Here is a 15000-nt window from a genome sequence, read left to right on the forward strand (position 1 = left end):
GAGAGGTGAGAGATGATTTCATGCACACTGGAACGCCTAAATTGCTCTGTTGTAAACATGGCGGTTCACAGCACCAGTGAAGTCGTCTCTCTGGCCTTTCTGTGGACGAATTCCAGGACGTACCGATACAATTTGAGCAAGTTTTGAAAGCTAAAAACTTCAATCGATGCTGTATTTTGCCGGTAGGACTGGGTGGCTCCACACTCATAACAAAATCTATGAAATGAGAATCAGGGGTCTTCCTTGTCATGGAAGGGCCGAATTACCCAGAATTTCTTTTGGGCATGAAGGAGGCAAGCGGAGACTGGTCCTCATCAAATGAGGAAAAAGTAGCGAGAAGAAGATTTCTAGGCGGATACTAAGGAGTAGCCAAGGTGCGTGCTGTTAACGTAGACTTTTTATCATAGGAAATTCGGCCTGGCCTTTAGTAATTTCTTGTTAAAGAAACGGTATAATGTAAATAAGAAAGTAATGAGATTTATATTTGCGATTACCTGTCCTCTTACGTACTACTTAAGTCAAACTCTACATCTCTATGCAATAAGCGCATTCAAAATTTCCTCATATTATTGTATAAAAGTAGTTAAAGAAAGAAAAGGCTTGTCCTGCATATATGAAAAAAACCTTTTCTCTCCGGTTCTCTTCTTATGCATGATCTTCGTGGAAATTACATTCTGTCCCTCAATACACCTAGAACAACCAGTTATGTCTCGAAGATTAGATTCTGAAATTCGAGATGAAATAAAGTTTTATGCATGCATGTATGTTACCTTCGGCAGGGCGCATGCGTGCACTTTGTAATCTGCGACTCCAGTGCTTACCATATGACAGATAAAATGACTTTTCTCTTGAATACATAAGCCATCGAAACCTTAGGTTAACTTGTAATGACAAGGGCGGTTTGGAGCTGTGAGTAGGCGTGGGATTTGTCTCATATGGTTTAGGAGCCGACATATCCCTCCCTCAATGCCGTACCGGGAGGCGAGGTCGGTAGCAGAAAGCAGCGAAGGGCCAACTGCGTCCAAAAGCGATCGCACGGGCCAAAATCCCGGGATGACTCGTTTGGTACGACGCTCCAGCGCCACTTCTGGAGGTGTGCATATTTTTCTCGTCTCGTCTTCAAACATTCCGTCAGCGCATGCGTGCGTAAGTGTTCAGCCTCTCCGATACCTACAATACTAGACATATTTAGTTGGAACACTTAGCGAATGGTCAGAATCATCGTGTTACAAGATCGTAGCTTATACCACATCCCCTTCCCCCAATTCAATGTTGTGTGAGAATTTTTCGGGCGACTACTAGTAGTTGTGGAAATCAACACTGGAGGAAGGGGGAAACGGGGATTGGTGTTCCAACAAATGTGACGAGTATTGTAGATGTTTTTAATGTTCTTCCCAAAAAACCACACCGTTCATGCCAATTTTATTTCTACAACTTAATTAATGTCACATCGACCCCATCCATCGACCCCATCCATCACAGTTCCTAAAAAGAACATTTTCTTAGTTTTACCTTATTTAGGGCTACAAAGCAAAATCGCTAGTAAACAAATTATGTCGTGTATTAATAAATTCTACGGGTGCGTTGACCTTGGAGTGATTTTTCGAAGCACTCGCTGCATTAAATCTATCTTTCCTTACAAAGATAGACTTAGCCGTGGCCAAATGGCTAAGATTGTATTTAGAGCTGCTTGTTGGGACTGCAATGATTTTTATATCGGAAAAACCAAAAGACGATTGCATGACAGAAAAACTGAACATTTTAAAGCATTAATTAATGGCCATCATACGTCGGTTCTTGCGGACCATGTAACATCAACTGGTCACAGTTTAAAATGGGATCATTTTGAGGTTTTAGCGAAAGGGCGACACTCACTGTAAAATAAAAGAGACACTGTTGATCAAAGGTTTAAAGCCGACCTTAAATGAATATGTCAGCAGCCAAAAACTGTGTCTTTCATACTTTTTTTTGTCACCTCTATTGTTACTTAATAGTTAATAGTTAGTTAGTTAGTAATCCTATATATTTAAAACTCCAATTTTGTATTAACCGTCACTTCTGAAGATGTATACAGAAGCATACGAAACGTCAAGTAAAAGATAATTTCAAAAAGGATGCGTTTATATCTGATATTTGTCACCGCTGTTTGTGTGTTATTTCTGATACACACTTTCCATTCCGAACGACTTGAAGTTATCACGAAATTATTACAATAATGATATTTTTAGACGACGTTCTCGTTGGCATCGCCGTCCTCCTTGCGTAAGGTCTTAACGTTGTCCCCAGGGCGCTTTTCCCTGGCCTTGGGAGGGGCGCCCCACCCAAAGACAGGTTTAAAAAAGCCCTGGGGACGATGTTGCACGTTCTTCATATTTTGGAGGACGTGAACCACGACGATTTTTCGTACTTTCTTTTGGAATTGAACGCTGTCATTACATTGATAGCCTGATAGAGTTTTCAGACCGATAGGCGAATTGGTCTGATCTGGCCATCTGAGAGATTCGATTGTAAAATGAAAATCCATTTTTTACAAGGCGTTGTCCTCAGCGTAGCCGTTGTTACTGCTTATAGGGAACTTAAGCAACGACGACGGCCACGGCAACGAGAACGTCATCTCTGAATATAAATCTGCGTTATTTTTATCAATTCGTGACTATTTCAACCTTTTTCATATGACAAGGGTGTGGTAGTTCCTCAAGAATGACACTAGTCGGAACGGCGTTTAATTTATGGGAGAAAATGAAAATTTATCTCGAAGTGTTGACGCTCTTCATAAAACCTGACATTTGGCTATTTCAAGTCGTTGTTTTGCTGACGACGGCAAAGAAATGGACAAAAATGAAAAACGCATATGCAGGGCATGCAAAGTTATTGTTTTTACTCACCAAACATGCAATTTTGTGACGTTCTCGTTGCCGTCGCCGTTAACGTTGCTTAAGTTCCTTTATGACGACGACGACAGCGATGATGATGATAACCTTACCTTTTCTGCGTCTTTCTGAAGTGTGTTGCTCTCAAAAGCTTCACTAGCCTTCTGTAGATCTTTGTGAAGAGTTGGAAGAGCCTCGTTTCTCCTTTGAAGATTTTCAACGGCGTTTGTAAGTGCCGTTACATTGATATTGTTGGTGTTGAAACAAATTTTATGTGATTGGAGAAAGCTGTTGTCGTCCGGATGTCGGATGATGATGTGGTACTTGGCTCGATCACTGCCATATTTGTTGATAATATATTTCATGGAGTCTTTCATAACGCGAAACGCCTCTGGGGCGACCTCAGAAGTTGCATTGACGAGAAAGACAATGGCGACATCTATGGTGAAAGAATACAACATCTTATAGTTGTATTAAGGCTACAGTATTTCAGGTCCTAAACATTAACTTGTACTCATTGTGATATCATTAAGATTTCAATAACAATAACAATAATAATAATAATAATAATAATAATAATAATCTGTATTCCTCTTAAGACAGACATATCTTAAGTTACATTTACAAATGTCTTAAAATTTTAAGAAATACACTATCCAAAAATAAATGGATAAATAAATAAACTAAAGATCATATTTAAAAATAAACTTATTAAAAAATACATTCTTAAATCTATCAGAATATATTTGCGGATGATACGCAATTTTGTTCCTTAGGCCCGATACAAACGCCGCTCCGCTCATGTGCCGAACCTAACTCAATAAACACAAGGAAAGGTTACGCTTATACAAACGTTAGCCGTGTAGCACTTATATTTTAAACAGAGTTAACTGAATAGAGTGTAATGTGAAGTGCTAGATTTCAATCCCATATGAACCATGTGAGCGTTAGCCCTACTGATGGAAATGGGCCCACACAAGGACAAAGAAAAACTCTGACCAGGGTGGGAATTGAACCCACGACCTTCGGGTTAGATCTCCGCCGCTCTACCGACTGAGCTACAAGGTCAGACGGGAGCAGGCCGTGGGAAGTGAAGATGTTAAAGTCACGGCAATGAACATGTACAAGTACAAGGAAAGGTTACGCTTATACAAACGTTAGCCGTGTAGCACTTATATTTTAAACAGAGTTAACTGAATAGAGTGTAATGTGAAGTGCTAGATTTCAATCCCATATGAACCATGTGAGCGTTAGCCCTACTGATGGAAATGGGCCCACACAAGGACAGAGAAAAACTCTGACCAGGGTGGGAATTGAACCCACGACCTTCGGGTTAGATCTCCGCCGCTCTACCGACTGAGCTACAAGGTCAGACGGGAGCAGGCCGTGGGATATAAGTGCTACACGGCTAACGTTTGTATAAGCGTAACCTTTCCTTGTACTTGTACATGTTCATTGCCGTGACTTTAACATCTTCACTTCCCAGTTCCCAGGCTCGGTGCATGAATGGAGCGGCGTTTGGTACGGGCCTTAATAAATGTACTAACTCACCTTCTAAATTTAGATGGTATCGTCAACTTGCAAACATCATTTAAAATTCATGCCTTTGTCTCCAAGTCTGACAGCACATGGGGTTCCCAAATTTTATACAAAGATATAGAGGTTTTGATCTTTGTAAGATCGCGACGACTATCTCATAGTTACAATGATCCAACACCAAATCGCTAAAAATTACTCAGAATTTTAATGTAATAGTCTAGCGTTGAGGTTCATTTCCTAACTTATTCAACTAAAAAAAAAACACAAGTAGTATTGGCGAAATTTTCATTTGAACTTTGAAAGACCTGATCTGTGGCACTAAAAATAAACTCTATGAAAGCACGTAATATATATCTCCTGAATTAATTCCACTCCGGATAGGTTTCGTGAACTTCCGATGGAGTTTTGGAGAACATTTCCGCGACTTCCCAAGCGATCTCCAGTGTCTGAAGAATGTTACCTTTACTTCATTCCAAGGGTTATTTCGAACGAGTAAGTGTTGAACTCGGAGTTTTAGAGCCATACGTCGGTACTGATTAGCAGAGCGTTGCAATAAATTACCTCTTTTTTTTCGCCACTTATCTCTGCAGATGTGAATAATGTAAAACAGAACGAAGAGAACTGGAAACAGCAGCACGTCGAACACACACCAGATGTTGAGAAGACACCACTTCCAATATTGAATACTCAGCCAGGACGATCTTTTCAGAGTGCGGAATTCACCGAACCATTTGTTGTTCATTAAGCCATGAAGCACTGGATGTGCTAAAATCTACAATGGAAAAAAGAGAATTCGTCAATTAATTCACGTAATTAAAGTACTCTTAAAGTGCCACTACGACGAAAATGTTTGGTTTTCTTTTCGAATTTTTTCAACGTCAATTAAGTCAATATGTTCAAAATAAAATAGTGCATTTAAATTTGGAACGATAGAAGCGAGATAAGTCGGGAAATAGCCAGGCAAAAACCGCTAAAAATCTGTCCGCCATTACTCGGACGTCATTGGAGAAGCCTGCGATTATTATGTAAGCGGTCTTCACGCAAGACTTGGCTAGTGAAAACATACGCGCATCGCTTCGCGGGCGTTTGACAAAGCGAACAAGTCGATCAAGGAGTAATGTATATAATATCAGCGAAAACCAACTCGGCGATCTCTCACATCTAATAGACGAAATGGGAAATTAGCCGCGCTTATTTTGAGCGTTGCGCATATCACGTCAGACCCCAGGCGATCCAGCTAGACCCAACCCTTTTCCTCGCCCACGGTCATTTGCCGTTCGAGTAATGGCGGACAGCGAAAACCGAAAAACTTCGTTACAATAATCATACTTTCCGTGGGAATTTTGAGATAAAAATTGGCATGATACCTATTTAGTACGTCTATTTTCAAAACCTAAAGAAAAAAGGACATGCAAAATTTTCATCGTAGTGGCACTTTAAAGTGAAACAAATTTAGTGCAGAAGTAGTTTCGTTTCAGTGGTTCTCAGTTCTTGCTGTTGGAGTTGTTGTTATTGTTGTTATTTCTGTTTGTTTCTTTGCGTTAACCGTTTAACGGGAAACTGGAATTGTCATACTCACACATCCGACAAAAAGCCCGCCATATATTCAGACTCTTGGCTCTGTCAGTTTCAAGTGCGATCCACCTCTCCCCTTGAATTTCTTGTTCAAACTTCCAGAAAGTTGCAAATGGACTACGGTCAGGTCAGGTTGTGCATACAGAATCTCCACGGTGAACACCACAAGGACATGCTTTCGGACAGTTCTTTTGTGTTATGAGCGAGGGTCATTTGAACTGGGCAACTTACGCTGAAACATTCTTAAGCCGACCGAGTTTAAAAGCTTTGGTTTCTTACCTTTTTTTGTTCCATTTCTATAGCATCATCGATGACTTGATCCAGTGAATCGGCAAAAGTATGGCGGAATTCTATATCTGATTTTAACGGATTTAACAGCGAGCAAGAGAACTCGTCCACAGAGTTGGCCAAATTTGTAAACTCTTCCTCGTCTTGTTCCTTCTTGTCTGCTCTACGACGCAGCTCACTGCTTGCCTAACAAATGAACACAATAATGTGTCAAGCCTCATAGAGATAAACATTCACCTCGCAAACAAACGGCGTAACGTATATATAGTTTATGTGTTCGGCTCCTAAATGACGACTGCTTCGCGGACGAGACCGTTTGGTGCTATCATATCAGTTTTTTTCGGAGGAAAGTCACATCTTACAGCTGTTCACAATTTCTCTCTCGTATTCTAGGTATTTTTGATATATCACAAAGATTTTAGAAATCTTACCACTGCAAAAAATTTCTCTAGATCACAGTAAAACATCTAAACTGAGTAAGGTCTTCCGTACGTATCTGCTGGTTGGTGATAAATACTTTTTTTATCAAAGTAGCTTTATCTCTTGGGGATACTCGTCGTCTCGTGCAGGGGTGTAAATCACTGATTTTGGTCTTACTTAGGGTGTCCAAGAAGAAACGTCACGAAGTTTAACCGTCAAGGTATCGTTTAGGGTTGTATACTGTCTGTCCGTTTTTAAATGGCATCTTTTAAAGGTCAAATCAAACTCGAGCAGTACCCAAATTTGTCTGCATTTAATATCGGTTTAATTCTAATTTTTTCCACGAGCATTCCGAAACGTTTCGCCTGGGAGTCTTATTAAGAGGCTTTATATGTCATCTACCTTCATTGCCATATACAATGTGTTGTTCTTGCATTTTGTTAAAGCTCGTGGGTTAAGCCTGTCTGTTATTTCTTCCACATCCCCTGTCACAATCGTATCCATCAATCGAGACTCTAAGGAGGAAAAGACTCAGTCACCTCTGCTTTAAAAACAGTTATAAAAGAGCGCATTTTGATTCAGTGGGTGTACCTTCAGGATGAGAGTCACTAGAGAAAGTTTCACGATACTGATGCCAGGCAATAGACAGTGATATCTTGATTTCTTTCGAGAGGTCCCTATTATGCTGCCAAAATGCGGACATTTCTGCGATCATACGGCAACGCTTCCTATACGCAGACTAGAAAAACGCTCCTAGTAGACAATAGATGGTCGCAATAACAAATTGAAAGATTTGTCCTCAACAAATCCAGAACAATTACCGGGTTTATCATTGACCACAAACATAGTTCACTTTTGAAAAGGGAAAACGCTTTACATGATTGTTAGTACCTAAATTTTCGGAAGCTATTGACACCTTTACATGGTCGACAACAAAGTAACATGAATCACTACATCTTTTGTTTGCAAATCGTGTCCCAAGACAAGCCAATGTTCAATCTTCATCATAAACATTTGCGGGAACTCCGTATCAACCTACCTTGTTCTTCTCTCTCTTCTTTCTCTTTGGCTTCTTTCTTTTTGGCTTCATCTTGATCATTATTTGACAATTCTTGTAGATTTATTCCACTTTCTGATTCTTCCATTGTCTTTTCGTCTCTCTAAAAGCCACTAACAAATGCAAATTTCTGACTGACAAATGAAACAACTGCTTCAAAGGAAACGTACAAAAACTAACTTTTAATGAGCGTTACAATAGCTGTGGTTACATACACCTTGGGTTTGGAGCCTTAGCTTCCGTAGGGTAAATTGCTTGGGTTTGGTTCAGCTCAGGTTTCATGTTACCCTTGGGGATGCGGTTACACAGTAAAAGACTCCCTCAGGATAAAATATAAAAAGACGCTCCATGACATATGACATATGCTGATGTCCGATCTCACCCATAGATGTCCGGTCTCACCCATAGATCCCTTGCTTGTAAAAGCGCATTTGAATATGTTAATAGAAAATGCGCTAGATAAATTCATTACCATTAACATTACCATGAGCGTACACTGGGTTGCCTGTGCTACGTGTTACACAAAAACATAAGGCACTGAGTTGGGTGGTATTGAACTACAGAGTTTTGAAGCAAGCAACGTTAGACAATCTTCCTGTCGGTATACGTTGGATCAGTGGCTTGATCTGATCGGCGTAATTACAAGTTGAGAAACTAAATATTTTAAGCAAGAGCCGATACAACGTAGATTTGATTTTAGGGGTGTACTATATTTCGGCTGGCCAAACTAACGACATACCTTCTGAAAAGAGGTTACAAACGCGACTTTGTTACTGAACAAATACAACGCGCTGCAGACATTCCCCGCATACATATCCTACAACCTAAACAGATAAACAAACCCGAACGCATACCTTTCATGACGACCTATAATCCATCACTTCTTTCCATCTCCAACATAATAAAAAGACACTACAATCTACTTCTTTCTTCTGACCGCTGCAAAAATGCTTTCCTACATCTTCTACCTGTTGTGGCCTTCAGGCGCTCCCCTAACCTTCGAGACCTGCTGGTAACAGCTAAACTGTCCTCTAATGTAACTCATTCTAATTCCGCACTTCCTCCCGTTCCTTTTCGCTGTGGCAAAAACTGCGCTACCTGTCCTTACATTTTCCATGGACTAACCAACTACACATTCTTCTCTACTGGTGAAACACGCTCCATTAATTCCCACATAACTTGCGAAACTAAAAACCTTATCTACATGATTCAATGCAACAGATGCCATCTACAGTACATAGGAGAAACTAAACGACGTCTAAAAGACCGTTTTAATGAACACCGCCGCAAAGTTTAGACAACGCTAACACCAAATCCAAACCTACTTCAGTCGCAGAACATTTCCTCTCCTCTCCCCACAACATCTCTAAGGACATGCAATTAATTCCTATCGAAAAAATATTTTCCAACAGAGACTCGATCCGTAAGGCCAGGGAAGCTTTTTTTTAATTTCAAAAGGCAGGGCAATTGATTCCAACGGTCTTAATATCCTCGAAGAAACGTATTAGATTTCAGTTTATTATTTAGAGTCATTTTCCTTAATTTTCCGTTACTCTTAGTATTTGAATTCAAATTCGTTGTAACTGCCATGTTTATCACATTTTCTTCTAGTATTACGTCAACATCCATTTACTATATATATGTACATAGAAGCAATTCAATGTAAACTCTCATTGTACCTGAACAGGGGCACCCAACGACCAATTTGTTGTAAAATGTATTATTATACCCCAGTTAATGAAAATAAATGTTATTAAGGCATTTTCAGGTGTTTTTCAGTGTTGCTGGGAAAACATTATCTGTTCCTTTTTCCCAGCAAGACACACAAGAAATTTCCCAGCCAGCTAGATAAAATTGGTTGGTTTCCCAGCCAGCTGATCAGATTTATTTCCCAGCCAGGAATTCCGCGCGCTTTCAAATCCCTCGATCCAAAACGCCCGAACAAAAGCGACAAAACCGGGACAAAACAGGTTTTTTCCGCAAGCGCAATCACTCTGACCAGCGGTCGTAAGTTTGTGACTATTCTCTGGGAGAGGGAAGGGTTTTTTTTTTTTTTTTTTTTTTTTTTAGTCGTCCTCAGTCTTCAGAGTTTCTACAGCCAGCTCGGGTTGAAATGCTAGAAAAAGTTAGTAATTCCCAGGCAAAACCTCTATCAACAACAAAATTTCCCAGCCAGCTCATCGAAACACCTGTATTTTTGCCAGCCAGCAAGATTCCTCTGTGGAACAGATAATGTGAGGAACAGATTCGTTGGGTGCCCCTGCCTGAAGAAGGCTGGTTTGGCCAGCCGAAATATAGTACACCACTAAAATCAAATCTACGTTGTATCGGCTCTTGCTTAAAATATTTAGTTTCTCGTATTGAACTACAGCGTTCCAGTTAATCTTTTCAAGTGGGGGGTCATTAAGACCATTTGAGGGGTCACCCAGACGTCGTGCCAGCAGAGGCCTTTTGGCTCACACGTTCACACATTTAATTATTTTGTAATGTCCCGTCCCGTTTTGAGGTATTTTAGTTTTTTAAACTTTGGTAATAAACTCATTTTAAAGATAACAAAACACGCTCTTGAGTAAAACTCACTCGTTCCTTCTTTAAATAGTCTGCAAAAAAGCTAACTGCAAATTGCTCTGTCGGACGTTTCCTGCATGTCATGCATGTCTTGCAGTTGCGCTAAGCATCCGTATATTGCACACTCTAAGGAAGGGCTGAATGAAGATAGGGTTTCCGCTTCATAATTCCTCTTCTTTTCAGTCTAATCTGATGCCAGGTCAAAAAACGTTTTGGCATTACCTTTGCACCAAAAAGTACCATAAAAGCCGGGAGTTAACAGTAAAAGACAAGCCAAAGACAGATGAAGAAAAAAATAACATAGTTTTTACATGTAACTCTGAATCGGATTCTCATCGAGAGATTAATGACAATCGATCGTAAAAACACTAAAATTTCTGCAGTCTCTGACTTCTATGAATCAAGGGGAAGGTCATGATGTTCTGTCAAAAGGAAGAAATTGATCACGCGCTAGGCAACCGGGCATGTGATCACCTTGTGTCAACTGACTGAACTACGGGAAAGAATGTTAATAGTGCGTCGTTTTCAGAGTAAACAACGTACTATTTAGCCAAGAAACTTCCGTCTTTGGTTTTTTTTAATTTTGGTGTAATATTTAACTGAACATTTACATTTCATCTGTCGGATCAGGAAGCCCTCACTGTCGGGTTCCTGAGAATCGTATCTAGTGAAACGTTTACACGATCATGTGGTTGAGCGGCCAATCAAAAGAGAGTTTGTAATTGAAAAAAAATCTAAACATCTATGAGATACAAAACGGACTTGCGAATTATCGCAAATCACAATGCTGACAAGCACAAAAGCAAAGGAAATGGTTAATAAATATAAAGTTTTTTTACTATATGGATGTTTTTGGGTTAGATTAAAGCGACATACAGTTGAAAAAAAGAAGCTATGTCACGTAAAATGATCTAATTTCATGACACTCAAAATTCCCAAAAAGCATGAGTAATGTAAACTATCTTCGCGCTAGTAAGTCCCAGCAATAAATTGGATTAACCAGGAAAGTTAAAGAAATATTGTTGCCTTACCAAATAAACATCATTTTACACTATAATAACAACACAGATCTTTTAACCTGACGTTAAAAACTTGGCTACCGGCCTATTAACCATTCGTCAGAAAGAAAACATTTCTGTCATCTTTATAAAAAATCCTCGCGTATCACATTTCAACCAACGTATGGAAATTTGTTAAGCTCGAATATTACACAACATGATGAATTCACAAAGGGCCGGGAAATCTCAAAAAACCTTTTCCAGCGAAAAATTTATTGAAACAAACAACATATTTGCTATCAGAGGTAAAAAGCCCTTCCTATTTCATTGCGTGCTTGAAAACAAGAAACCCAATCGTGTCAAATTACCATACGCAACAAAATATTAATATATTTCAGGATCAAACCCTTTCCTGAAGAACCTTTTCCTTGAATAATGAAGCACAAAATAGACAACAAGCTTTCTTTCAAATAATTCTTGGCTGTCACATTTCCAATTATTTATTTACCTAAAGACTGTGCAGAGTTGAGCACAAAATAAATATAACAAGAATTAGTGAAATATCCATTTGTTACCGGAAGACTGTGCAGAGTTGAGTACAAATAAATATAAATAGCCAGACAACAGAGATCACAGCTCCACTTAAGGTGTTCGATTCCTTCTCTGTCCTTGTTAAACCCATAAATTACCAGAAAATTTTCTATTTGGGTTCAGTGTTGTACATAACACAACGCTTGGTAAAATTAGAAATACAGCTCACTTTGATTACGGCTCGACAGGCGCAAGATTGTTGTCGAAGTCCATTACTCGTCGCTTTTCAGATTCCAGATATTTATTTTTCACCGCTTGTCTTGTTTACCCAATTGACGTTCTATTCTTGAGCTCTATAAGGGACCACAAAATGACTTCGACGCCATTGCAGGTTAATCAAATATTCTACAGTGTCTACCAGAGAAATCTACGCAATTTCTACTACCCCATGAAACCTACCAAAATACGCGCAGAAGATTCTATGCAGAAAGACACCACTTAGCAGGGCAGTGACGGGAAAGACTTTTCCCAAAACGGAAAAAAAAATAGAAAGCGACTAAATTTAACTCGTTTTCCGACTGGATTCCCATATGGCAACCCAGTAATTAGATATGCAGTGACCTTGCAAATTGTAAACAGAGAAACAGAAAGGTTATAACTAAACCAACTTCGTAACTGAAAGTCTAAAGGGCGAACTCGTGAAAATAAAGAAAGAAATACTCACAGTGATGCACGTTACCGCGTGCTGCAATTAGGCGTGAAATTAGCCAAGCGTATCAGAGGTCAACTCAGAGCACTGCAATAGACCTCTTTAGCTTCTACGTCTTTTGAGTGACTACATCCTGTATTCAGTATTCAACAAGATAAAGCTGTCTGTATATTTTTTGAAGGGTGATGAGTGCTAGAAATGCCTTGCCTGATTTATGACGAGGTTAAGAGATTGCGTGTGCTCTGACACGTAATTTCAGTTAAGTGCTGCATCGTTGCCACTTGTAATGAATTTTGATTAATATTCAATTAAGACAATTAATCACCTTAGGATACGCTACAGAGACAAAGTTGTCAAGTTCTGTGCACGCTTTCCTACAGACTCTGCCTCCCTCATTTCTTTCATTGTCATTGGCCACTACCGTCAGAAAGTTGTCAATGATAAATAAGAAAAAAGCATTACAACTGGCAACGGTAAGCGCACAGTAACAAAAAAAAAACCAATATCATTACTGTTGTTTGACATAACTTTGTGTACCTAATGATTCAGGCGTGACGAAAATAGGGAACCCGAATGCAAAATAGAACCGAGACAAAATTCATATAGAAGGATTTAGTCTTAGCCTCTTTATAACGTACAAACTGAAGAGAGAGGGTGTAAAGATTATCAGTCAGTTAGTTGTTGATTAAAATTGTTAGTTATTGTTTGCAAGACTTCTTTGTTTACTGCTGTCAGCTCAGAGGTGTTTAATCACTGTAAACTGTACACAATGATGACTATTAATTTTGTACTCTATGCAGAAACATGATTATTTCCATATAGTTTATACACTTTCTGCCTTTCTAGGGTTAGAAACCGGAGCTGCGCTTTTAGGCTTGGCTAAATCTATATATTAGGTTTTTCTGACCTCGCGTGAAAACCAAGAATGCAGCATGAGATGTGACGCTGATAAATTATATTATAACGGCTGTGTTTTCTCGCTCAACATTCCTGAAAGTGGTTTGTTTGCAGAATTTGCAGAATTGTTTTTCACGGGTAAGATTAAATGAGGAGAGAGCACGTGCCAATACAACAATAACTGTAATAAAAATAGCACGCCTGTTGTATTTCCGATTTGTATCACAGCAAGCGACTCCTCATTGGCCGAAAGTAATTGCCAGCTCTCTTAAAGGGGCTATGTCACGCAAAATGATGTACCGGTAATTTCGTTACACTCAAAATGCCCAAAAAAAGGAATGAAACATCACAAAAACCACTTAAAACTGTTGAACAAAATAAAAGAAATACAGCAAAATGAAAGAGAAGCATGGATGGACACAAATGGACAAGATTGAAACGGATTACATTTGGGTAATCTTGAAAAAAGTCGGCCCGGTGTTTTTCAAGTTTATGGAAAGTCGCCTGGATAAAAGTCGTTTTTGTTCAGAATCTTCTTGTTTGTGATGTAAGGATGACTTTATCAGTAAAGGAATTCCACATTCAGGGGCACCCAACGACCAATTTGTTGTAAAATGTATTATTATACCCCAGTTAATGAAAATAAATGTTATTAAGGCATTTTCAGGTGTTTTTCAGTGTTGCTGGGAAAGCATTATCTCTTCCTTTTTCCCAGCAAGACACACAAGAAATTTCCCAGCCAGCTAGATAAAATTGGTTGGTTTCCCAGCCAACTGATCAAATTTATTTCCTAGCCAGGAATTCCACGCCCTTTCAAATCTCTCGATCCAAAACGACCGAACAAAAGCAACAAAACCGGGACAAAACAGGTTTTTTCCGCAAGCGCAATCATTCTGACCAGCCGTCGTATGTTTGTGACTACTCTCAGGGAGAGGGAAGGGGTTCTTTTTTTTATTTTTTTAGTCGTCCTCAGTCTTCAGAGAGTTTCTACAGCCAGCTCGAGTTGAAATGCTAGAAAAAGTCAGTAATTCCCAGGCAAAACCTCTATCAATAACAAAATTTCCCAGCCAGCTTTAAATCGAAACACCTGTATTTTTGCCAGCCAGCAAGATTCCTCTGGGGAACAGATAATGTAAGGAACAGATTCGTTGGGTGCCCCTGCACATTACCGTTTTCGAGTTCAAACTCGTTATTAACTAAAGATTTTCCCGAAACACCCTAAAATAACGTGACATATAGCCCCTTTAAGCTACCTTGGTTTAGTGGCTTAAATTTAATGAGAATTCCACTGACGTTTGCCGACTCGTTTAACTTTAAGCCAGTTGGAAAAGCAACTGTTTTCACGCGGTTTCCGGTTGTCACTCACTAAGCGACCTTAAAAACCGCTAGTGAAAAGACGGTCAACGTCGTCTAAAACTCGGAGAAATCTTGACTTTGCAAAAGCAATGGTCAACCTAAGCAACAAAATAAACCGTGAAAGAAAATTAATTTCGCAAAATATATGTGGCATTCTGGCCCAGAGCACTTGCTGGCTTTGAGAATCAACAT

The 15000-nt window shown here is 39.4% G+C and overlaps 1 protein-coding gene across 1 annotated transcript in view; it reads right to left on the minus strand.

Moving 5' to 3' along the window:
* Positions 1-7863, minus strand: part of LOC138003846 (uncharacterized) — a 33864-nt gene extending 26001 nt beyond the window's left edge. Inside the window, exons 1-5 of the mRNA XM_068850110.1 lie at positions 7732-7863; positions 7095-7207; positions 6264-6458; positions 4971-5181; positions 2984-3309 (exon numbers count right to left, since the gene is read on the minus strand). Of these exons, the coding sequence (XP_068706211.1) occupies positions 2984-3309; positions 4971-5181; positions 6264-6458; positions 7095-7207; positions 7732-7837 (951 nt within the window). The 5' untranslated portion in view covers positions 7838-7863. The remainder of the gene's footprint in view (positions 1-2983; positions 3310-4970; positions 5182-6263; positions 6459-7094; positions 7208-7731) is intronic.
* Positions 7864-15000: the final 7137 nt, after the last annotated feature.

The sequence above is a fragment of the Montipora foliosa genome, chromosome 5, assembly GCF_036669935.1.
Source record: "Montipora foliosa isolate CH-2021 chromosome 5, ASM3666993v2, whole genome shotgun sequence".
In the NCBI taxonomy this organism is placed as follows: Eukaryota; Metazoa; Cnidaria; class Anthozoa; order Scleractinia; family Acroporidae; genus Montipora; species Montipora foliosa.